Source organism: Andrena cerasifolii, chromosome 7 (genome assembly GCF_050908995.1).
Source record: "Andrena cerasifolii isolate SP2316 chromosome 7, iyAndCera1_principal, whole genome shotgun sequence".
In the NCBI taxonomy this organism is placed as follows: Eukaryota; Metazoa; Arthropoda; class Insecta; order Hymenoptera; family Andrenidae; genus Andrena; species Andrena cerasifolii.
Genome location: NC_135124.1, coordinates 4,023,459 through 4,047,508, shown reverse-complemented (window position 1 = coordinate 4,047,508; position 24,050 = coordinate 4,023,459). Strand labels below are relative to the sequence as shown.

The following is a 24,050-nucleotide window of genomic DNA, read 5'->3' as shown; positions in this document are numbered from 1 at the left end:
TGTAACTTTAAGGAAGTAGAAACAAATAAACCGATATGATTCGCTGGGGGGTATCGCCCTCAGGCATTTGGGTTTGTTGTTTTTGTTTTGTTTTCTCCAGTTTGTATACTATGGCATTATAGTTTCTGTTGTATATAACGGGCTTATTCTCGTTAAATAAATAAATAAATAAATTAAAGAATACCTGATTCAAATATTGCATCATCTCATCTGGAATGACCAGCTTGTTCTCCACCATTTCGCCTTCCCCAACTTCATCCAAAATAACTTCCTGATTAGGATGATGCTCCGGAAGTTGAGCTGATCTAGGCCTCAAAGGCACAGGCGGCGAATTTCTGTGAGTTTGATGACCCCTAGTCGGCTCAGACATACGACGGTCACCGGATGGTTGCGTACAGTTGTTGCTTGGACCGTTCCAATCTCCTGGTATACTCTGAATGCCCTAAATTAAGTAATTGGCGTTATGCACTCAATCCATGTAAAACAACCAAAACTCCGAATAGTAAAGTAAGATTACTTGTATTTTACAAAGTCATGAAAATACCTGCAGAGACATGTTTTGTGTCTGAACAACAAGATTGCTCGTCAAATATGATCCTTGAAGGTGACTCGGTGGGTTCATTCTACCAGAAGTGGTGCTCATCTGACTACTTCTTCTGGATGTGCCAGCACTGATTGGATCATAGAAACTTCCAGGGTCAGCTTGGCCTATTCTGGCAGCGCTAGCACCACTAGCATGGCTGCTCCTTCTACTACCGAACTCCGTGGACTTCATGCTGCCGTAATAAGTGCTCACTGTGCTATTACTGTCCCGTCGTGGCTCACTTAATGGTTGCAACCTGTGCTGTAGATCGGACAAATTCGTTTGACGAACGTGACCTCCTCCTTCCATTTTCAGGTCAGTGATCCTTCTGTTCAGGTCACCGATGTTACCCTGAGGACCCACCCCACGTGTTCCTCTCATTCCAGCCACGCTGACAGGCAGGCTTGGCATACCCTTGGCATTTAATCTTCCTTTCAAACGGTTCCTCGAAGCGAGTGGTGGACCTTGTTGTTGTTGCTGTGACTCCATTCCACCAACCTGCAGGCAGTTAATCGTTGTATTATCATCTAGGAATTCCAACTTATATGCACGTGTGTTACGTTTGGTTTGACATTGTAAAGATTAAGAACAAACAGTATCTGCTAAATGATGAGACGGCCATATGATGGTAGTAGTAATAGTATTTTATTAACGGGACAGAAAAATCTTGGGTTCAGTAATACGATAAATGTGTGATCTTCAAACTCACCATAGCACGAAGAGCAACTGGAAGATCAGCAATGTCCAGGTCATCAGGTTCTTCGTTCCAAGGTTCTTCGGCAAGTGCCACGCCGTCACTTGTCAACGCACTAACACCCGCAACCTCGTCGTTGCAGCCACCAACCAAAGGACTGCCTTGCTGTTGCATCATGCTGGGTGGACTATTAGCCTCGCTTTCAGATTTCACGCTGGGACTCGACAGACTCGGCGTTTTTGGATGAAGGTCCTCGCTCCTACTGGGACTGTTGCCACCAGCTTCGTCGCTCCCACCACCATCTCCACCGCTACCTTTATGCTTCTTATTAGCATAAAATTCTGCACCATGCACAGTTTTCACGTGCTTCCTCAAGGATGAGGGATCGGTATACCTTTTCGTGCAGCCCGGCGCTTTGCAGACGTAGGGTTTCTGGAAAATTATTATACCGAAATAACGAATCTTCTAATGGCAACAGCATTTACATTTATTTAAGATCCGGCATTTACCTCATTGGAATGAGTCCTGTTTTGATGCTTTGCACGATCGCTGGCGTTACTGAACGCTTTACTGCAACCTGGGTACTCACAGGTGTATGGTTTTTCACCGGTATGAGACCTGAGGTGCGTCTTTAGATTCTCCAATCGCGAGTACGCCTTGAAGCAACCCTCGAACTGGAATCACACGTTGCAATATAAATTATCACACACTCCAGGAAATTTTAATTTAGAGATCGTTGTACTCACGGTACACTTATGGGGTTTTTCGCCTGTGTGCCTTCTCATGTGCACGACCAACATGTATTGCGCCTTGAAAGGTTTTTCTTCCCTGGAACAGTCCTCCCAACCGCAAACGAAGCTCTTTTTGTTTGCATGGATATGGTCGTTGTTGATATGTTTCACGAGATCGTCCTAAAGCAAAACGCGACGCAAAGTATTAACAAAAATGAAAGATGATCAATAAGCTGTAGACAGTAAAGAACTGCGAAGCGTGAGAAATATTGAAAATTTACCTGAGTTGGAAACTCGAGGCCACAGTCCCTCCAGTGGCAATTAGTCTCGATGAAATCACCAGGTTCATCTCGAAGATCCTCGCTAGGACTAAGTCCTTGAGGGTGAGTGGGTGGTGTGGTGGTTATAGTTGCATTGGTAGTCGTTGTCGCTGGTTCTCTTTTCACCTTGGTGGAGGCCCTTCTCGAAGAGGTGTCTGCTTCCGCGGTTATCGACCTGGTTGACGATTCTGATGCTTTTCTGCACGACTCTGCACTCTGCTCGAATAAGAATAAGCAATAATTAAACATCTCTCAATTTCGTTGCACAATTTTCTTCAGCTCTTGATCTTAACTCCTAAAAATTACACTGAAATTACAAGTCATTGAATACATGACAGTGCATTGAGTCTAACTAAACACCAACTTGAGGAGTCCCAATTCAACTAAATTCCAATTTGCGCGAATGCAATTACGACATTAATCGAATCGTAAGTGTATGACAGGAGCTCAGTTAGGATACTTGATAGCAGTTTATATTGGCGTATCACCTTACTAATTTAATCGCTATTGCAATTCAGACAACAGTATCAGCGATCTTTGACTCGAAGCGAGCGACTTTCTAAGCCAAACATGCTTCTTATACACGAGTGGGAAGCGAGCATCACGACGCGAGATCTGCACGCGATCTAGCAATTATCGCGTATCCTGCGGTGTATCAAATCGATCGATTGTAGCAGACCGACCATAAACGATACACCGCCCCGTTCAACAGTTACATTTGTACGCTGATATAGACGTAATTTTGAATATGTCCACCCACATCGTGCCTCTATAACGCGTTTGCTAAGGGTGGGATGCAGGCCACAGGTGGCGCAGTTTGACAAACGAGGAACACGGGGTGTTTCAAATGCATTTGGTGCAGGTTGTTAAATTGCTTAAGGGGCAATTACTTTGCGATGGTTCTTCGACCGAGTAACAAATACGCCGCAACGATATCATCAAAAGAGCAATATTCAAAGAGTGACAAGTACATCTGCCCGGTCTAAATTTCTGAAGAAATATACATATACCAGCGCAAATAGCTTGTTGTTGCCGCAATGGTCTACAGTGGAAAGGCACTCTCGTAGGCGATATGTTATTTTCCAGGGCAACAGCAGCGCATAAACTAAACATTAGCTTCGGTGCCCGGGACAGCGCAGACGTACGAAATCGGTGGTGCAACGTCAAGGGAATAGGTATTGCTCTTAACGTTAACAAATCGATCCGCAGTTATGTCTTGAGACCCAGCTGAAACGTGCGTCTGCTCCGCTCTTCGGGGGAACCACTCGATTACAGCAGGCAATAAATCCATCGATCACCGGTGAGAACGAGCGTGCACACATGGAGACCACGAATCGGCATCGGGGCACGACGACAAACCGCGAGAGCGCAACGAGGGCAACGAGCGAAATGCAAGCCGATGCAATCAGGCCCAGGAACTTTAGAGCGGGTGGACACGCGGCGAGTCATGTCAAGGGAAAAGAAAATGAAAACATCGCCGCGGATGTAGAATAAATCAGAGCAACCCGAAGAAACGCGAGGAGAAGGATGAAGGGCCGAGAGAGCCGTGCAGGTAGGCGAAGACAGAGGAATAGGGAGAACACGGTTCGGAACCACGTAGAAAAAGAAACGAAACGTAGAATGAAAGGGAAGAAAGGAGGAGAGAGGGGTGGAGGAGGAGCAGGAGGAGTAGGAGTAACAGGCGAGAAAGATAAAAGACATTGGTCACGTGGAGGGATTGGAGGCGGAATCAGGCGAAATAATGTGTGCGAGATTGCTTGTAACCCGAGGACCACGAGAGGGTAACCCAATCTTTTTCTCTTTCTCCTTTGCCTCCTTCTCTCGCACGACTGCGTGGCCGTTGAAGCTGAGAGAAGCCCTGCCTCTGAATGAGACGAAGAAAGACGAGAGGGAACGCTTATTTATTCTCGATGAATCGATGACGAGCTACCGAGTATACTTCTCTCCCCGGCTGGCAATAACAATCAGGCAGGCACCTGTACGCGCCGCATCCTGCGATACGCTCGTATCGCATATCACGCGAGATGTGTGCGAAGTAAGATTGAACGCGCCTTAGCATAATCGTCGATGCGCTGCTTACGCACCGAGATGTATAAGGTAATTACGGTGATAAGTTGTTCACGGTGCTTCTGTACCCGACGATCCTGCTGGGCTCTCTCAATGATTTCTGCGCTATCGCTAATGTCATGGAACATTCTATTGTTGAATGATAATAGCTTCAATTAGATAACTTTTCTGGCCACATATTACACCCGCCGCCAAAAGGATTTTCAGCAATCTTGACAACTGCAAGTTCTGGGTCAACTATCGACCGTAAAGCCGGGAATCCACCGGGAAGCTAAGCTAAGCTATGCTATGTTTTAACGTAGCTTTTGGTGGAAACGGTTCCATGAGATTGTATTCAAGCTAATTTTTTTAAAACGTAGCATGGCATAGCAGAGCATCGCAATACTTAGCTTAGCTTCCCGGTGGATTCCCGGTTTTACACACAGATCCTTTACCCTAGCCTGAAGTGTCACTGCGATTAAAGTCCAATTCCTTAATTTCTTTAATGTGTCCTAGTAAGACCGAAGTGTAAAAGGTATATTTTTTGTAGGCCTACTGTTAATAATAATAATAATAATAATGATAAATCGACTTTATTCACCACAAATTACAAAAATTATGTGATAAAAGGGCGAGGTTCAGCATACCTACTGTTTTGCAACCTAACCCTAACTGGGTTGGGTTGTTTTGCAACCTAACCCCAACTGGGTTGGGTTGTTTTGCAACCTAACCCCAACTGGGTTGGGTTGTTTTGCAACCTAACCCCAACTGGGTTGGGTTGTTTTGCAACCTAACCCCAACTGAGTTGGGTTGTTTTGCAACCTAACTCCAACTGGGTTGGGTTGTTTTGCAACCTAACCCCAACTGGGTTGGGTTGTTTTGCAACCTAACCCAAACTGGGTTAGGTTGTTTTGAAACCTAACCAAAACTGGGTTGGGTTGTTTTACAACCTAACCCCAACTGGGTTGGGTTGTTTTGCAATCTAACCCCAACGGGGTTGGGTTGTTTTGCAACCTAACCCCAACTGGGTTGGGTTGTTTTGCAACCTAACCCCAACTGGGTTGGGTTGTTTTGCAACCTAAGCCCAACTGGGTTGGGTTGTTTTACAACCTAATCCCAACTGGGTTGGGTTGTTTTGCAACCTAACCCCAACTGGGTTGGGTTGTTTTGCAACCTAACCCCAACTGGGTTGAGTTGTTTTGCAACCTAACCCCAACTGGGTTGGGTTGTTTTGCAACCTAACCCCCTAATCTGGTACCAGAAAAGTTTATTCTGTCTAGCAGCGGTAAGAATGATATCTTTTTTGAAAATATTTCACTCACCTCAGTTTTTGGTGGGAGTCCTCCACCATGTGGCCCCAATGTCGCCGATGATGAATGCGGTGGTACACCGGGGTACAATTGCGAATGGGGAGATAATCCATGGGCATGAGGGTGTGGATGAGGCGGCGGAGGAGGCGGTCCAGGAGGCTGTAAAGGATGAGTATGAGGTAAAAGCGCCGCAGCAGCTGCACTCCTCAGAAGGTGAGCCTGTAGCTGTTGCAAGTGCGGTGCCATTCCTGGGTGCATTCCTAGGGCTGGACTCATTGCTGCAATGAAAAAAATTTACTTTTACTTCATCATATGGGAATGTTAAATTATCGTAAACTGGAAGTCCACTTCCAAGAATTAATTGCAAGGTAATTGTGTTGTTGTAGATATGAAACCGATGCTCTTGTAGTATGTAAAAAAAAATCGTGTGGCGGATTATTCGTCCAATCGTTGATAGATGTCGTTGAGCGATACGGTTGTTGAACGTAGCATAAACAGCGGGCATTGCATAGCGTTTAATAGTTAACACGAGCAGAGACGAGGGTGGCGATACGAGGATAATCGATAGAGATCGATATCGGACCGCGTCTATTCTCTTGACAGTCGTAGCACGGCACGCCGGACTTCCGGCACGTAGACTAAGCTAGCATTTCAATGGTAAGACTTGGTCTCTCTTACGAAACACTACATAAAGCTGTAGTGATCGTGTAGGCCGTGACTGTGTCATGTTCTCCCCGCGGAGAAAACCGACACGATAAGCGACTTACTAAACATATATTTAACAGAAACATTTGCAACGAATGAAAGAACTTCGTGTATAAGTTAAACGAATATTATCGTTATTTAACTGAATGTTAACCACGAAGTTTGCAGAAACGATGAATGAGCCTTTCTCTTAATTCTCTTTTCTCCTCGCCACCACTGGATTCTGTGTCTACCCATAATTTCGATATTATAAATCGCTAGTTTACTGACTTGTTATACGGCAAGGTATTAACAGTCACTGTAGGCAGCGCAACGAGTTTGTTCGATAAATTGCTGTGACTAAATTAATCATGGTTCAGTATGGTCTTGTCGGTGTGATACGTGACAGGCGTTCGAATCACGCTTCCTTCTAATGGAAGGTTCAACTGACACTGCCCTCATCGCTGGTCTATGAATTAGCTTCCATAATATTTATGCTTCATTGACGCGTAAACTGTTGTACACGAAATAGACTACGATATAATTGATTTCTCTCGTTCTATTTATAGTACAATAGTATATTTATCCACTTATTTTCATACCTAACAACTGAAGCACCAGTAGTTCCCAAATATAGTAACACCCCGCTATTGTATCATAGACAGATACCGGTGATGATGAAAGGAGTTTAGGTACCTTGGCCTCAAAAACTGACCTAAAATTTTTCGAGGCTAGATCGACTCTCGTGTGTACTTTTCGACGAAGAAATCTATTTTTTTTAAAGGTGCCAGGGCGTTTATAAATAGTGTATTCTGGGGTCGCATCACTTTACCTATGAACACTTTATTTAACTGGATAGTCTACACTGATCCTAACGCATTTTTCTAGATCCAAATTTGATGATTACTGTATTCCCTATCACTGAAACCCGGGGTCATAGTATTCTGTAAGCATAATACGCCAAGTAAGGCCAGTCCTCATCGCGCATCTACACGTTACCTAATAACATCCTCATTATTGTTTTCCAAGTATCTGCTCCGTTGAATTTTCACAAGTATCCATGAACCATCTCGAAGCAACTCTTTCCCATATCAAATCACCCGGACGCTTAGCAGTCTATGAAGGTTCTATCGACGATGCAATCAAGCTCCATTCAGGGTGCCATCACGTACGCGCGCCAAGATACTTAGGCGACTAGTCACGCCCATGTGTGTCCACGTTCTAGGCGGTACTTCATAAAAGCGACCACGTTGCATGCCCACGGATGCTTAACGATTAGCAGTGCAGTGCCTCGATTCGTAACCGCGTATTACCGACGTTCATGTGCATTCTGGAAAGCGTTCCGCGATCTAAAAACGCAAACCATGTCTGCGTCGTAGGTAATAGTCTGTCGTTCCAAGATACGTTTCCAGAAACGGTAAGGGTCTCTTCACATGTGATACTTCGGTGGCTCGCGACTGCCATTCAGGATGTATTCACACAGCGGATCAGTGGTGGCTGGCGTTCATGCCAAACATGTTCCATTCCCGTTTCTGTAACTACGGCGGAGTGATACGTACTCGCTCTAAAGAATGATGTACAGATCGGACCCACCCGGTTAAAACTTTTCAGAAAATCGATTTTTTTTATATATTTATATATTTTTGTAGTATAACATCCCGGGAATACCCAGTGAAAGTTTCACACCAAAATTCGTAACGGTGTAGATTCTACAGTCACGAACCGAGAACACTTTGAACACGTTTTTCTCGAAACGCGATATTTCGAAACGGTAACCACGATTTCAGAAGAACTAACGATTCGATTTAAAAAAAACTGGAGGCATTTGATTCGTAATTCGACTCGCTATCGCAGAACCGTATAACGTAAGTTTTTGAAACACAGGTATTTTTTTTATCTACAGATTTGTGCGGAAAATTGCCCGCTTTGATTGCACTACTTTGTTCAAATGTGTACCAACATCGTAGTTTTGGTTCGTTTTGCCCTAACAAGGGGTGCTGCGATAGCCATTCGAATCAATTTTAAGGAATTGTTTGAATTTTTGATTTTGGACGATCCTGTGAGTAAATTTTTTTGTTACCGCTTTGGCATCCCTTTTTGGCAGCGCCTGCACTAAGCGCCACCTAGAAAATGCATCAAGACCGAAAAAATGAAACAAAAAAATTTTTTTGCAGCCTAACGCGTGTATCAATAAATACCAAAAATAATTTTTAGAATATATTATAACCTCTTCTTGCAAAAAATTCCTAAAGATCGCCTATTTTTTAAGTGGTTTGGCCGGAGGGTTAAGTAAAGAAATGTGTAATAAATGTGTTTCTACTAGATCGTTCAAAATTTCTACTGCTAGTTGTGTATACACGGTAGTCTATCAGGTAAAAATCATATTATTTACTGTATTTTTACGTATGTATTCGGGGAATCTATACCATTATATAAAGACGAAAAACACGAAAACTACTGAACCGATCTCGATAAACTATATCCAGAAGAATCTTTGTTTGAATGCTGTAGGCCAGGGGTGCACAGGGAGCCGTTTTTAGCGCCTAGCTACGAGTAGAGCTGCCATCCGCCCGGTTTCCCCGGATTTTTCCTCTTCTTTAGGGCGTCCGGGGACGCCCGGGGAGATTTTCTGTAGTGCTCCGGATTTTTCGATGCTGCTCGCTCAGAACGTCATAAATACATCACCTTTATTTCTTGATTGCGGTTACAGTCTATAATTTACAGAAATTTTTGTCTTGGTATTTTGTACCTAATATATAAAATAATTAAAAGGATTTCAAGTGGAAATGTCCGGGCTTTTAATGCTCTCTGTCCTGGATTAATGATTTTACAGATGGCAGCCCTAGCTGCGAGCAACGCACGTACACCGTTCTAACCTTAGCAACGGGACAGGCGGGTTGCTCGCACCTAGGCGCTAAAAACTGCTCCCTGTGCATCCCTGCTAAAGGCTATAGAATAGTTCGAAGATCCACGTGCAGAGGGTGGCTACATTTACTTTTAAAATTAGATGTTAAATTAAATGAGAACAGAAAGTCAAATCCACACCTTAGCGAAGCACGGGTATTTTGCTAGCTTTTAATAAAAATAAGAACTCGAATGACAAATAAAACACCGAGCAGGTGAAAACAAAAATTCTCTGTCGAAATTACAAACAAAAGGAATACGAAAAATGTGTAAATAGGTACATCCCAAATAATAATCACAAGTCACTAAAGTGTTGAGTGTGAAAACGTCCCTACGTGACGCTCGTTTCTTGTAGAATATCTATTACAAACGTATATTGCGTCGGCCTGATGAAATCATTGACAGATTTTACAGAGAGGACTGCAGAGAATTGGAATCTACACGCGGCTACTGGTTTTCCGGCTTGGAAAGAGCTTTTTCATTGCTGTAACCGTAAAATTTACGTTCCATTCTTCGTTCGACGTGCTCTTCGAACGGTGGAAAAACCACATTTTATGCGAATGACTACGGAACATGCATCTGGCAGTATCTCTCGCGGCGCGGTGATCGTTCGTCGCGATTCAAATGAACATAAACTGAGGAATTCTCGAAGCGTACGCCTACGATGCTTTATTTAAGAACACTATAATTTCACCGAATCGCTCGTATGTTGCAAAGGTAAACGGCTATTTACTCCTATACGGAATGATGATCGCTTAATCACAGGCGGTTTCCTCTGTGCGCTATCGCCAATAACGTATAAAAATTCTAATAAATCGTGAACACTTTACTACCTATAGATGACGTGGAAAAAAATCTCGCAAATTTACACTCGTTTGTTTCGTTGGTTTTAAATATACCTAAAAGTTTACGAAGATCAATTGTTCTTTTCCCTTTCAAAAAAAATTCGCGAAAAAATCATTTTTTTGGACTTTGTAAAGCAGGACACTCCCTTAAATATTCGCTCGTTACCAAGTTAACTTCGCAACAGTGGCTGAAGAAGAAAACAGGAAACTTCAATTATTCGACCACCTTACAATGTCTCAACTATATAGATACAAATCTGAACATCAATACCTTTATTGCGATTCAGAATCTGTCCACTTTATTGACTACCCCGTGAATTCGACGTCATACAAGCGACGTAGTGTGTTCTTAGAAAAGAATAAGAAACAAATTATTGTTTACTAAATTTTTTTAACCCTTGCAACTTGACAAAACATCCTACGAAGGAAATCGTATGATCGACAACTTGATTACTTTGACCACAGTGTAAAATCGAAAGGGTGTCGTCCCAAATGCCACGATATTTTTTTAATATTGTGAGGTCGTAAATCTCGCTAGGTACCGTAAACTAGGGTGACTTTTCCCGCCGGGGTGACTTTGCCCATTTTTTTACTCTGACTGAAAAATTACCATATGATTGAATTCACTATTGTTTTTTTCGTTTGGCCTTGGGGAAATTATTTCTATCGATTATAAAACACCATATGTTCTAATTACTTCACAATAAAATAAAATAAAGTTTTTCCGAAAAGTGGGCAATGTCACCCCGGCGCGGGAAAAGTCACCCCAGTTTGCGGTACGTAAATGCCAACACGACGACTTCTAGTGCTGGTTGTTCTATTTTAAAATGAATAAAATACCACTGTTTTTCATGGGTAATTAATAAACCGATTTGCAACTTAACCGATCGCGAGTAAATATATCGACACCAATTGCTAGCAGATGTTAACAGTTTCTAAAATTTTGATAGTGTTCTGCGAACTAACTCTCTGCGTATTTATGCTGATGGGTGGGGAAAGCTTTGCTCTTTTTACGTGGCTCTTCCTACTTCCTACGACGAAGAGAGTATGTAGACAGAAAAAATGCCTACAAGGTGGACTGTTCTTGAAGATGCGGAAATGCGGGTGATCGATTGCAGTCTAGACATGAGGAATAGAATCATAAAAGCTGGTGGAACTGAAAGCCATGCTTGCACATGTGAAAGATGATACACGATTTAGGAGATGGTTGGAATTGATTTGAAGGATTGCTTTCACGTGCTTTCCATGGACGAATTTGTTTGCCGTTCACGGAACCGAACACAAAACTCTGTTTTATTTTGGAACAGTTGTTTTTGAGGAGTAGAATAACCGTACACGATTAACATCATCCTAAGGTTATAAGTTAAGAGCGTTAAGAGTTCAATTTTGGATGCAGACATAATGAGAAATAATGTACTTGAAATACTCTATTTAATATTAAAACTAGTTATTTACTGATGGTCTGCAAACATTTCTAATCGAATACAAAGTTTAACGTTAAATTTGTCCACAGTCCACAGCGTGAAACTAATGCATGTATGCCTGCGTGCTGGACGTTTCCACTTATTCAATATCTGGTTAGGAGACTGATTACGAAGACGTTCAAGTAAACCAATTTTTTCTAGGTTTCGGCCACTATTTTCTCATTATAACCTTCGGGTATTAAGAAACAACGTTTCGATGAAAGCATTTGAAAGTACACGTGCCCATTAGGGCGGAGCGATAAGTACTATATAGGCGAAAATTTAAATTTGAATTTTCAGATGGCCTGGGTGCGGGATAGTTGTCTTTTGATTAACCAAACACAAATGTAAAAAAAATTTGGAAAAATATTCATGTCTGCAGGTCCCTTTTTCTCCTAAAAATGATCATATAATCATATAATCATATAATCATATAATCATATAATCATATAATCATATAATCATATAATCATATAATCATATAATCATATAATCATATAATCATATAATCATATAATCATATAATCATATAATCATATAATCATATAATCATATAATCATATAATCATATAATCATATAATCATATAATCATATAATCATATAATCATATAATCATATAATCATATAATCATATAACCATATAACCATATAACCATATAACCATATAACCATATAACCATATAACCATATAACCATATAACCATATAACCATATAATCATTTTTAGGAGAAAATGGAACATGCAGACATGAATATTTTTCCAAAATTTTTTTACAGTTCTGTTTGGTTAATCAAAAGACAACTATCCCGCGCCCAAGCCAACTGAAAATTTAAATTTAAATTTGCCGCTCCGCCCTAGTAGCCATATAAAAAGTCAAGATCACCTTAATATAAGAACTGGCCAGCGCGATGTCCCTTTCGAGATCAAATAAACTGAAAACGACAAAAATTTCATATAAATAATTAATTTTAGAGAAATCAGCCCTTCCTTCCTCCTTCAATTTTACACCTTTCATAAAAAAAAGTACATCCCTCTCCACTTGAAATTCAAATACGAGCGAAGATCGTGTAAAAGGCTTTATCTCCCCTTGAATTTATCGGCTCCCTCGTAGCTCCGATGTTCGATAGAACTTTCTAATAAATCCGATATGAGAAAGGCGGCGGCAAAAGAGGCACCTACCGGATGAGGGGAGGATATTGGCGGTGGCGTGCGTACGCGAAGGCAAATTTAACGAGCGACACCGTCCTGCGGGGCATCGTACGACGCCGGGCCGACAAACGATCAACGATCGCTTCGCGCTGCTTGAATTTTAATCCGTTAATTACTTCATTTAATCGCAAATTACCGGCTGCTCTTAACTCGCGAGCAAGGAGGTCTGCCCGATTTGTGGGACGTACCGCGATTCGTGCTGCAGCCGGCTTTATAATGGCTTCATGCGCACCGGCACCTTAATTCGATGCTACCCAACCGCCCCGCTGCCTCGCCGCAACTCTTCTATACGCCCTTAAACGTCAGGACCTGATCCTTACGCGAACGAGGCATCCGCGTTAACGCTACTACCAATGACTTTATTTGTTTCGTACAGGTCCGTGTAATTATGGTAATTCGACGGTCGGAAACCGGGTTTTCCCTGAGAAAGCACGCCGCCTCCGATACCGCGGCCGTTTTACGACTAATGTTAAGATGTTCCCCGGACAGGGAAATGATATATGACCGGACCGCCTGTGTTGGTATTATTAAAGCGAATTATGCAAGTCGCTGCAGGCACGACTTTGTGATCAGGAATGAGACTCTGTGGAGATTTAATGGAAATTGTTAGCCTGATGATCCCGAAGCTGTAAAACGGCTGAAAGTCGGGAGGTCTTGTTTTAACCAAGTTTTTCTTTCGTTTTGTGTATTCGCGTGTATAATCGTTATAGTCTAAGGATGTTTTATTTAATTTCAGCACTTGCTTGTAGAAACATTACCTTGAATATTTTAAAACCCCTGAAATACTTTGAAACTTCTTGCGCAACTGTTACGACTTATTCTTAATAAGAATAGGTAGAGCAGACTAAGACCAGTGCAGAGACCACTGTAAAGAATCGGAAAAATCGATTTTTTCTTTTTTACATTTCCCGAAAGACGTACGTTTCAAGAATGCTTTCTCTCCTAATTTGATGAAGAAATTCGCAAAATTGACGGAGATTTAGTATTTTCCGTGAAGCGGTGTCAAGCGCGCGACTGAGCCACGAGGAACATTGAACGCGTTTTCCTCGGAATGACATTTTTCAACCGCGTTGACAGTCTACACTGCATTCCATATAAGAGCATACCCTACCCATTTGCGACCGATCTACGCAGCTCCCACTATTACCCACGGTTCGAACCGCACGCGATTGGTCGCGATGGTTTCCAAGGAATAACTGGTACATCCCAAACGCGGGACCTGACCGTTATCAACGTAAACAACGTCCCGCACGACAAGTTAACAGAGAGAGTAGAGTAGAGTGCGACGGAGAAAAACATAGGCGGTTAAGTGGGGAGTTAGGCGTAGCAACGCCTCCCGAAGGTCGTACCTGCGCGAAACAGGTATGCTCTAATGTGGAATGCAGTGTACAGAGAAAACTATGCGTCCAATTGACTCGTGCAAGGGCATTTATTGTACGGAAAACCCGTCGCTATTACGTGACGATCAGTTTTTTTTCAGTTAACGACCTGCTTTTATTTTTTTTTATCAACATTTCCCCAATTTTGTACCCCGAAAACATGATTTCTTCAGTGGTCCGCCATTTTGTAATTTTTTGCGATTTTGACTATTTTTTTATCGTCATGTAATAGAGGTAGGCTTCTAGTTTCTAAATATTTTTGTCTTTTTGAATTCGGATTCACCATGTGGCCTGAGCATTGTCAACGCGACAAGCACAATTTTGCTGCAGCGCAAATTTTGACGAAGAGTATAGAGGAAATGGATTTATGAATTTGATTGAAAGAAAATTTTTCTTACCCTTCGATATGTACATATTAACTATACTAAGCAATACATTGATTTACTTGCGTTGCTTGGTTGAAAAAAATTCCCGAAAACACCCTTAGTTTTCAGACCATTACAGTGGTCTCCCCCCTTAAGCTGGGATTTCACCGCGGCGGCCGGCGAAAAGAGGCGAATGTTTGTGAATTTTTTTTCGTTGAAAAAATCAGGATTTCAAATTTAAATAGCCGCCATTTTGTTTCAAGTTAATATTTCAGACAATTCCCTCCGTCAATCAGAGGATACATTAATATACTAACGAAATCTTTTTTGTTTTTTTATTTTAGATAATCTGGTTCTGAATGGCAGTGCTCACCGCAAAACCAAATTTTTAAAAATGCGTCTTTTGTTACTTTATTATAAACGTAAATATTTTTCTATGAAAATATTACCAAATGTTTTTTTTAAATATTGCTCTTTTAAGCACGAAATGTTTTGTAAAAATATATGCTTCCGTTTCTTACAAAAAAATTCACAAATATTCGCCTCTTTTCGGCCGCCTCACTATACTGCGTTCCATATAAGAGTGTACCTACGCCCCTACCGATTTGCGACCGATCTGCGCAGCTCCCACAAAAGACAACTATCCCGCACCCAGGCCAACTGAAAATTTAAATTTTCGCCTACAGTATCGCTCCACCCATATTCTACTTTTAAAACGTATATGGAATTTTAATAAAAGTGTTCTCAATCAAGAGTTATGATGTTAATAAGAAATAGGCCTCATATTCGGCTACTTTAACCCACCTGCGTTGACATTACAAAGTTACACACAAACAAAGATACGAAACTCATTTATGATTACCAATGCTCTTACGAATAAAAATCTACTTTGGAATAAATTATTCCCAAAATCTCCCCATTCACTTTAGGTTCTCTTATTGCACAACAGTTATTCATCGCCGGTGACGACCCAGATTTCATTACGCCCAGATCACTCAATTACGCAGAAGTAGGTACCCAAGCTTTCCGTTCCATAATTCCCGATCTATTATTTTTAAATCCGCAGCCGTGTAAACCTGATTTCCTTGCCAAGAGGCTGCTCTTTACCCATAAGCGCGCGCTGTTTACGAGCATCGTTTCTTCGTCGCCTAGCGGCGGCAATAACTTGGGGAATATTGCAGTTACGCGATAGTCGCATTAACAACTTCTGGCCCGGTACATGTGTAATTACACACGCATAATTCACGTATACCGTACATCGCGCGAAACGTTTATAGCCGCATCGAGGTCTGATTGCTGGCCACTACATTGAGCTTACACGCCTGGCATCGGTGGTTACAAGCAATCAATCACCGAACGTTGCTCGGTGAAAATGCACCGGCACCCAGGTAAACAGCGGTGACTTACGTTTTCGGTGTGCATCGTGCGCGGGTGATCTCTTAATTGCACGTTTCTCGCCCCTCGAGATTTACCACGATATTTATCCTCGGGTGTAAATCGCTCGTAACGTCTCTCTTACGACTCCCAAGGAAGGCGAGGGAATAATCGAGCGACACAGATGCTCAAGGTGGACGCGCGAAGAGGAGAAATGAAAAATCGGCCCGAAACGATCGAGCCAGTCCATTATTAAAATTGCACCGTGATTCTGGTGTCCTGATTTAACGTCAAGTCCAGTCGAGACCGTTCGAATGGCTTTCATTCGCACTCTTCGTTCTCGGTCAGCGTTTAATTGATCACGCAGTAAATCTTTCCCGGGGAATAATTCAATAAGTTTGACGGCAGTGCTGGCACGGTAATAATGATACGTAAATTGGTCGCTTACAAGCAGAAAGATGGCCGTAACTGCCACTCGCGCTGCTACTCCGGGATCCGTTCACGATGGAGGCCAGACTGTTCGGGCTGAATCTGATCATGCTATCGATGTCGAAGCGATCGGAGTACGGTGAACTACTCAAGGCCCGTTTCCGGCTCGCTCTGATAGCAGAGGCCCGTGGACTTCCTAGCCTCGACGAGGCTGACACTGCAAAAGGAACATGAAATTTTTTTATTATTAATTCTGTTCTTGTAAGTTGGCAATTAATTCTAACGAAGGTGGCAGAGATTATTTAGAACGATACCGAAGAGGTTGGGGGCTCCTTAGATCTAAATATAGGTAAGCTATCAATTGCATCTCTTTGTACTTATCAGTTTTATAGTATTAGTGTTATTATAACTTTGTCTGCATAGGGTAATTGCGGGAGAGATGCCGCACTGGGAGAGACGCCGCACCTTCGGTATTTCAGGGTTATCGATAGTAAAATACAACACTGTCGATTTTATTTGCTTTAGGTTGTTCGTTTAGGTTAGATTAATAGGCGAGAACGTGTTTCCATTATTAGTTTTAAAGATTTCGCTATTTTTGTTTAGGTAAGCCTATCGCACTTTGCCTCAATAGTTATTGTAGTAAATAGGTTTATTTTTTGCCTTTCGGCCTCAAAATGGGGTTACGTGTGTTATGTGTGTAAGTGTTTCTGGCACTGTTAACTGAAGATTGTGCTTTGGTTTTGATTTCTTCAGTCATCAAAGGCAAATTATTTATTTTTAATGACAAATCTGATAATCCAAACATATTTAAGGGCTTTTTATTCTTTTCTCACATTTTATTTTTATTTTATGTGTAATGAACGTGGAAGGAAGAAGTAAAGACAGTTAAATTTAGAAAAGCAGAAATAATATCTGTACCTATTTATTTTTCCAATTTTATTGTATTTTATAACTGCATAAATTAAAAAGATGTTTCATTTTACTTTGCTTTTACTATTTTTTTTTTAAATAAATAGTTAAAATTAATAATTTTAAATGAAAATTAAACGTTTTTCGAAATGCGGCACCACTCACGCACGTGCGGCGTCTCTCCCAAAAAACGGGTGTTTTTAGTTTCAATTTTTTAAGAGTGACAAATATTAAAATTTTGATTTTCTTTAAGTCTAGTAGTAGGGCAAGATGTTCAACTAATAATATGTATCCTTGGAACAAATTTTCATTGCAAAATTTGGACTCGGTGACAATTTTGAGTAAGGTGCGGTAACTGTCCCACAATTACCCTATAGATACAGTAAGACACTAAATTCTACATATGGTTATTTATTTTTTCAGCAATTTAAAAAATTAGGTACTTCTATCGACGTGGTAAAAGGCATTTCTCTGCTTTCTAATATTCTGTAGGCGCTAAATCTTGATGCAAATTTTCCTTTGCATTCTAATCGACGTCACATCCTTGTCATCAAACAACTCGATTACCTATTTCAGAAATAATACCTTATTCGTATACCCAACAGAAGCTATTATATCTGGTGAGCTAAATGATAATAATACTTTAGCTCACCCGATTAAATGAAGAATTACAAATAATTCATGATTCATAAACTGTTGCAAATAAAACTGATATCGCAAGAAAAATATGCAAAACATGTACGAAACAAGTAAAATATTTATTCATCTGTCGTTTACGTGAAATATGCAAAATATTAATTTGCATAAACATCTGCAGGCCGCTTGGCATTTGCTAAATCTCAATTTCAGAAACGTCGAATTTCTTTATGAAAAATCTGTGAGAATTGAGCCATGCATATCCCACGTCCAAGCGTGGAACTCTTTTGGTAGTCATCGCTCGGCCGGCATTCAAGTCTCCGAGGTTCGACATTATGCCAGGTAATATATTCCCCGAGGGCTACTATTTCGAGAGATTAAGTACCAAAGAAGCATAGCGAGGGCAGCAAGCATCGATTAGCAATGCGGATCCAGTGTGCAGCTGCGAAAATTTCGATACAAAATGGCGACGCTGCCGCGGAACCAGTTCAATTAAGCGCTACGAATTCTTGCGGCTCGTAGTACCAGGGAATATTTCTGCGCACAGACAGGGATGTTAAAAGTCCACCTTTCGGTGCGCGCTTGTAACCAGGTAGGTGTCCAGAACTATATAACCAGTGAAGGTGGAAGAGAAACGGGATGAGAAAAGGGGCGGGGAGAGGGGCGAGGAGAAGGTCGATTCTGCGGCCAGAACGTTTTAGCGGCGATTTGCCTGCGACCGCAGACCAACGACGTAATATACAAACCACTTTCTTAAGCTCGTAGTGGCGGCTTGCTTGTACGGAACATCGTTGGTTATATGGTGGCAGTTCTCCGCTTCTACGCCTCTCTTCGCTTCGCTTCCTCTTCAACATGCTACCTTCGTACATTCTGTTCTTTTGCCCATCGAAGTTTCAGTTTTCTGTGCCCATTTTGTCTTCGTTTCACCTTGCCATATGTTACGATTTTGCTTCAGAATCGCGCTTATTTTTTAATTCCTTTTCTGTCCTAAATTCATACCTAAAATTTTTGTATGGTATTTTGTGCAAAGTTTATATATTCTATCCAATACCATTTTTCTGATCTCCTTTGAGGAGAGGTAGAAGTATTTATATTCGGTAGAAGTATTTATACCCCGCGCTTCGCTTCGGGCCTAATAAATATTATGGACTCCGTGAAAATACAGTTTACCCTTTTTCATCCCCTTAGGGGTTGATTAGTGCAAAATCCTGAAAGTGGGTTTTAGGCATTTGTGTGGGAAACCATTGTATGTAAAAAACAAGTTGATGTCTAATTGGGCCTAAGAGATATTGAGAAGCCCGTGAAAACACAGTTTACTCCTTTTCATCCCTGTAGGGGTTGATCAGTGCAAAATCCAGAAAATGATTTTTAGGCATTTGTCTGGGCAATCTTTGCGAGTAAGAACCAAGTTGATATCTAATCGGGCTTAAGAGATATTAAGGAATTCGAGAAAATGCATTTTGCCCCTGTTCACCCTCTTGGGGACGGAATTTCCAAAAATCCTTCCTTAGTGGACGCCGACGTCATGAAAACAATGTACCTTCCAATTTTCACGTTCCTAGGTTAAACGGTTTGAGCTGGATGTTGCTTAGGGCTGAGACTATTCGAATAATTCAATATTCGAATATTTTACAAGTATTCGAATGCTACGAATAAACTATGAATATTTAAGTATTCGAATGTTATTATTCGAATAGTATGGTATGAAGTGGGTCAAAATTAGCTTACAAGATTTCACCCTGACAAATGAACCTAAAAGAACTTGATTTATAATTCACGTCATACTATTCGAATACATCAGTATTCGAATACTTAAATATTCGAATAGTATTCGAATATATCAATATTCGAATATTTAAATATTCGAATAGTATTCGAATACTTGGATATTCGAATTATATTCGCCAAATAATTGAGCAATTGAAGTATTCGAATATTCGAATACCGAAAAATTCGACAAATAGTCCCAGCCCTACTGTTGATGAATCAGTTAGTCAGTTATTCAGGACTTCTTCTTTTATATATAAAGATTAAGCAAAGTCCGAAAAAGATCTGACTCACGAAAATTTGAGTTGGATGTTCTCATCACTCTTAGCGGAATCTAACTATGTTTCGATATTCCGTCATTCACGCCATAATATTCGAATACATCAGTATTCGAATACTTAAATATTCGAATAGTATTCGAATAGCATTCGAATACATCAGTATGCAAATACTTAAATATTCGAATAGTATTCGAATACTTGGATATTCGAATTATATTCGCCAAATAATTGAGCAACTGAAGTATTCGAATATTCGAATACCGAAAAATTCGACAAATAGTCCCAGCCCTAATGTTGATGAGTCAGTTAGTCAATTAGTCAGGACTTCTTCTTTTATATATAAAGATTAAGCAAAGTCCCAAAAAGATCTGACTCACGAAATTCGAGTTGGATGTTCTCATCACTCTTAGCGGAATCTAACTATCTTTCGATATTCCGTTCTTGCAAACCACAAAAATGACGTTATTCATTCCCGTTTCACTTTTATCGTCCTCAAACCTAATTTTCCATGCCCTAAAACTCTCCCTTTTTTTCTTACAGCTTCTCGACTGTTCAAATTTCTTTCCATCGATTCTCTGCCATGTTTCAACTTCTTCGCTGTTCCTCGAGCTCTTCTGTCTCCCCGTGTCGCCTCGCACGAGCAACGCGATACAGAGAGCCACGAGGAGGTTCGAACCAGCTCTTCCTCCTTGGTTTCCACTCGGTTGATCGCTCGTTCGCGCACAACGAGTATAGAATTACTCGCGGTTGGAGCTCCGCTTCTTCTCCGTCTCCCTCGCGCCTCTTGGGAACGCGGCCCTTTATCCCCTCGCCGGTTATTAATTCGAGCACTGATCAAATTTACCGTGGTCAACGAGCGAACAGAGAGCGAGAGAGACAGCAACGGCTGCCATGCGGTTTTTCCGCATGAGCTGGAACGTTTAAGGTTCCTCGATGGGTCTCGTAGCTGGATGGAGGCCGTTCGATTCCCTCGATTACCTCGCCTCCCCCTCGTACGGTACTTTAGGGGTTCTCGTTCTTGTAGCGCAAGGTAGACTTCGTTTTTCAGCGATTTAGCAGCCGATCACTTGCGGTTTCTGCAGACTTTGTATCCTTTACGGGAAGCGAAGCAAACCTCGGCGCACGAACAAGACTCTCAGTTAGCCTTCAGTCGCTCTCCTTTGCAAGATGACTTGTCACCGTAGTCTATCGTTCATCTTTTACTCGTTTCATCGATACTCTGCTGCCGAATGTGTTCTGTGAATTCTAGATTCACGTAAATTCATCAATACCAGGCAGAAACTAATTCTATTCTTGCTCAGTGAATTTTGTCCAGGAACTAAAACTCTTTCAAACTTACTGAAACATAATTTCGTAATGCTAATATGGAGTATTCATTAAAGATTCACTGAAACGACGGGAAGAGAAATCCGGTACCCCCGGTGGCAGATGATTGAGAGCCACCAACTTGTCCAGGTTTATCCAATCAACGTTTATGTCACTAAATTTTCGCAGTATTCGACATTCTTTTTACTAGAAGTGCAATCGAGTTGGAGTATTCTCATTGAACTCTTCTAGTTCTTAGTTTCTAGCAACTGTCCCCCAACAACATCATGAAGGAGTCTGCCTATCGGCTCATCGTGATTTCTCGATGCAGTTTATCCCCAGGCGAAGCGAATCGATCGGCTTATCTGCTGGGCGCTGAGGGTTGGTCTGGTCGTCGAAGAAGTCTCGGGCTTTAATGAATATGCGAACGATTCTCGGCGGACCCCTTCGTTTCACCCCGAGCGTCCTCGTGACCCACGACCCTCTGGACCCTACACGCTCTGTACGTTCCAATCCTTCCCACCCCGTGCCCCTCGCAGGGCTAACATGGGATTGAGACATGTAAATTGGTGCAATCGGCCACTCCGATCGGTGCGGCTCACTCGATGCTACTCTGCCCATACTGCTGCGCTACAGGTCGACCCAAATGATCAATCCGCGACGTTTCTGAAGAGTACGGCACTGAGCACGAGGGGCAGGATGGAGAGGAAAAAGGAAAACTGATGGGCAAGGAAGGTGAACTAAATGGGACTGGTCTAGAAATTATGGTTTTGACGATTAACGTATCATTAAGAGTGACGTTTATAAATAACCTGGCACTGGCTGTTTCTTCCTTTCATTGCACAACTTTTCGTTGATATCGTTGGTCCTACTGAATGTCTTCTGTTTTGGAACTTAGCATTTGAAGAAAACCAAATAAATCACCACAGAATTGGCAAATTAATTACTCTAAGGATTCTTCCTCTGATGGAAGGCTATTAATCAGTGATGTCTCTTGTTGCTGCTGAAAAGTTTTCAGCGGACAGTCATTATAGGCTTGAACTCGTTTAATTATAGTAATCACAAAGCTTGTAACAGATTCCTTTCGACGTTGGGTAACGTGACAGCTTGTTGATGGAATGATAAAACAAAAACTATATTGTTCATCATCGAAGACACTTCTATCCTTTCGATGACAACTTCAGCAGCCTCTTAGCTGACCTCAATTTTCCGATCTACATCACGGTTTAATTAAACTGGATCGAAAACTTAACGAAGGGTAACTCAAGCAAATGCACGAAGCAGAGTAAATAAAAGACAGCAGCTGAAAACTAAAATGAATAAGAGGAGTGGGAGGGGAAGGAGGAAGGAGAAGAAGAAACGTGAGACAACCTGTAGGGTAGGCGCTAAGGTGTTAATGAGGTCGTGTCGCTCCGAGTCGATTCAATTATGCGGCGGTGGCGACTAACGAGGCCCCGTTTACCCTTTCAGTCGTCTTTTAGCCTCTCGGCCTCTTAACCGGTCGATCTCCTACCTGCTAGTGCTACTACACCTACGGCTAGCCGCGCGTACCATGCATCAGAATCTTTTATTAGATTCACTTGTCGTCTTCCAACGAACGATTAACGAAATATCTGATTTTGTTGATATAAACGATATGCAATAACTTCGACTTGGACTCCTAAACTACAGTATCAGCTTCGAGAAAAGCCACCTCGAATGCTCAACTTAACTGAATAGACATATTTAGATAATTATGGTAATTGTATTGATAAACTAGATTACAGTTAAGTTTGTAAAAGTTCGGTGCTGTCATTTGCAAAGCTTAGCGACATAATAGAAACCGTTGTTTTGTTATAAACGATCGACAAAGAGAGAAACGTTTTGTTGAATCAACGGTTTCAGATCAATTCACAGTAGCTTCTAAAATTTTAAGCCTGACCACGTGTGAGAGAAATTTTTATCCTTCGAGATACAAGCAATTTAGTGTCGAATGTGGCTGATTTTATTTATACTTTGTGTTTTAATTCTTGACTAAATATATCTTTTGTTAATTAGTAAACTGCATATCGTTGGTTTTTAATCGAGCAAGGAGAATAGCAGCTTAACTTGTCTTTGTTCCGTGAATTAAGAATACAATTTTCTTATAGAAAAATAGAAGTCTCTTGTATAGCGAACGCAAGTCAAGCAACAACGATAACGATGGACGGAGTGACTCAGTTTGTCTTTATGCTGATGTCTTATATCGTTCAGAGGTGGCGCCAGGGATATTTAAATCTCAAGGAGTTTGACTCTTCTTGATTGCAATATTCATAGATTCTAACACTTTGGACCCTGCGAACAGCCGGATCTGTCTCAGATTTAATTTATGGAGCAGAATCAGGGAAAATAACGCCATCTCTTAATTAAACTCTGAAGTTCTTCAAACATCAAGTTCTTGGAGTTTTTGTTGCAGGAATGTACCACCCTCAATAATTTACAGTAATGTTTGTTTTAAATAATATAATTTGAATTTCGACCGTAAAAATTGTTCCAATTAGAAGAGATGATCTCGGCACACTGGTTCGGTCTATTAAATAATTAAATAAAAGCTATTTTGCAATTTTGAGAATTTTTACCAAATTTCAACGTTTCGGTCAATGATTATGACCATTTTCAAGGAATGTTAGATGAAAGGAAAAAAATACTGCGTATGCTTTTATACAAATTTTTTTTTCCTTTTAAACAAATATCACGTTGACACCGGTCAAAATTTTTTTTTGTATAAAAGCATACGCAGTATTTTTTTCCTTTTATCTAACTTTCCTTGGGAATGGTCATAATCATTGACCGAAAC

The 24,050-nt window shown here is 41.2% G+C and overlaps 1 protein-coding gene across 1 annotated transcript in view; it reads right to left on the bottom strand.

Annotated features, from left to right (window-relative positions):
* Positions 1-24,050, bottom strand: part of Ci (transcriptional activator cubitus interruptus) — a 217,180-nt gene that overhangs the window by 2,050 nt on the left and 191,080 nt on the right. The window contains exons 4-11 of the mRNA XM_076816996.1: positions 16,357-16,554; positions 5,697-5,962; positions 2,290-2,544; positions 2,024-2,188; positions 1,787-1,951; positions 1,293-1,709; positions 545-1,081; positions 185-442 (exon numbers count right to left, since the gene is read on the bottom strand). Coding sequence (XP_076673111.1) covers positions 185-442; positions 545-1,081; positions 1,293-1,709; positions 1,787-1,951; positions 2,024-2,188; positions 2,290-2,544; positions 5,697-5,962; positions 16,357-16,554 — 2,261 coding nt within the window. The remainder of the gene's footprint in view (positions 1-184; positions 443-544; positions 1,082-1,292; positions 1,710-1,786; positions 1,952-2,023; positions 2,189-2,289; positions 2,545-5,696; positions 5,963-16,356; positions 16,555-24,050) is intronic.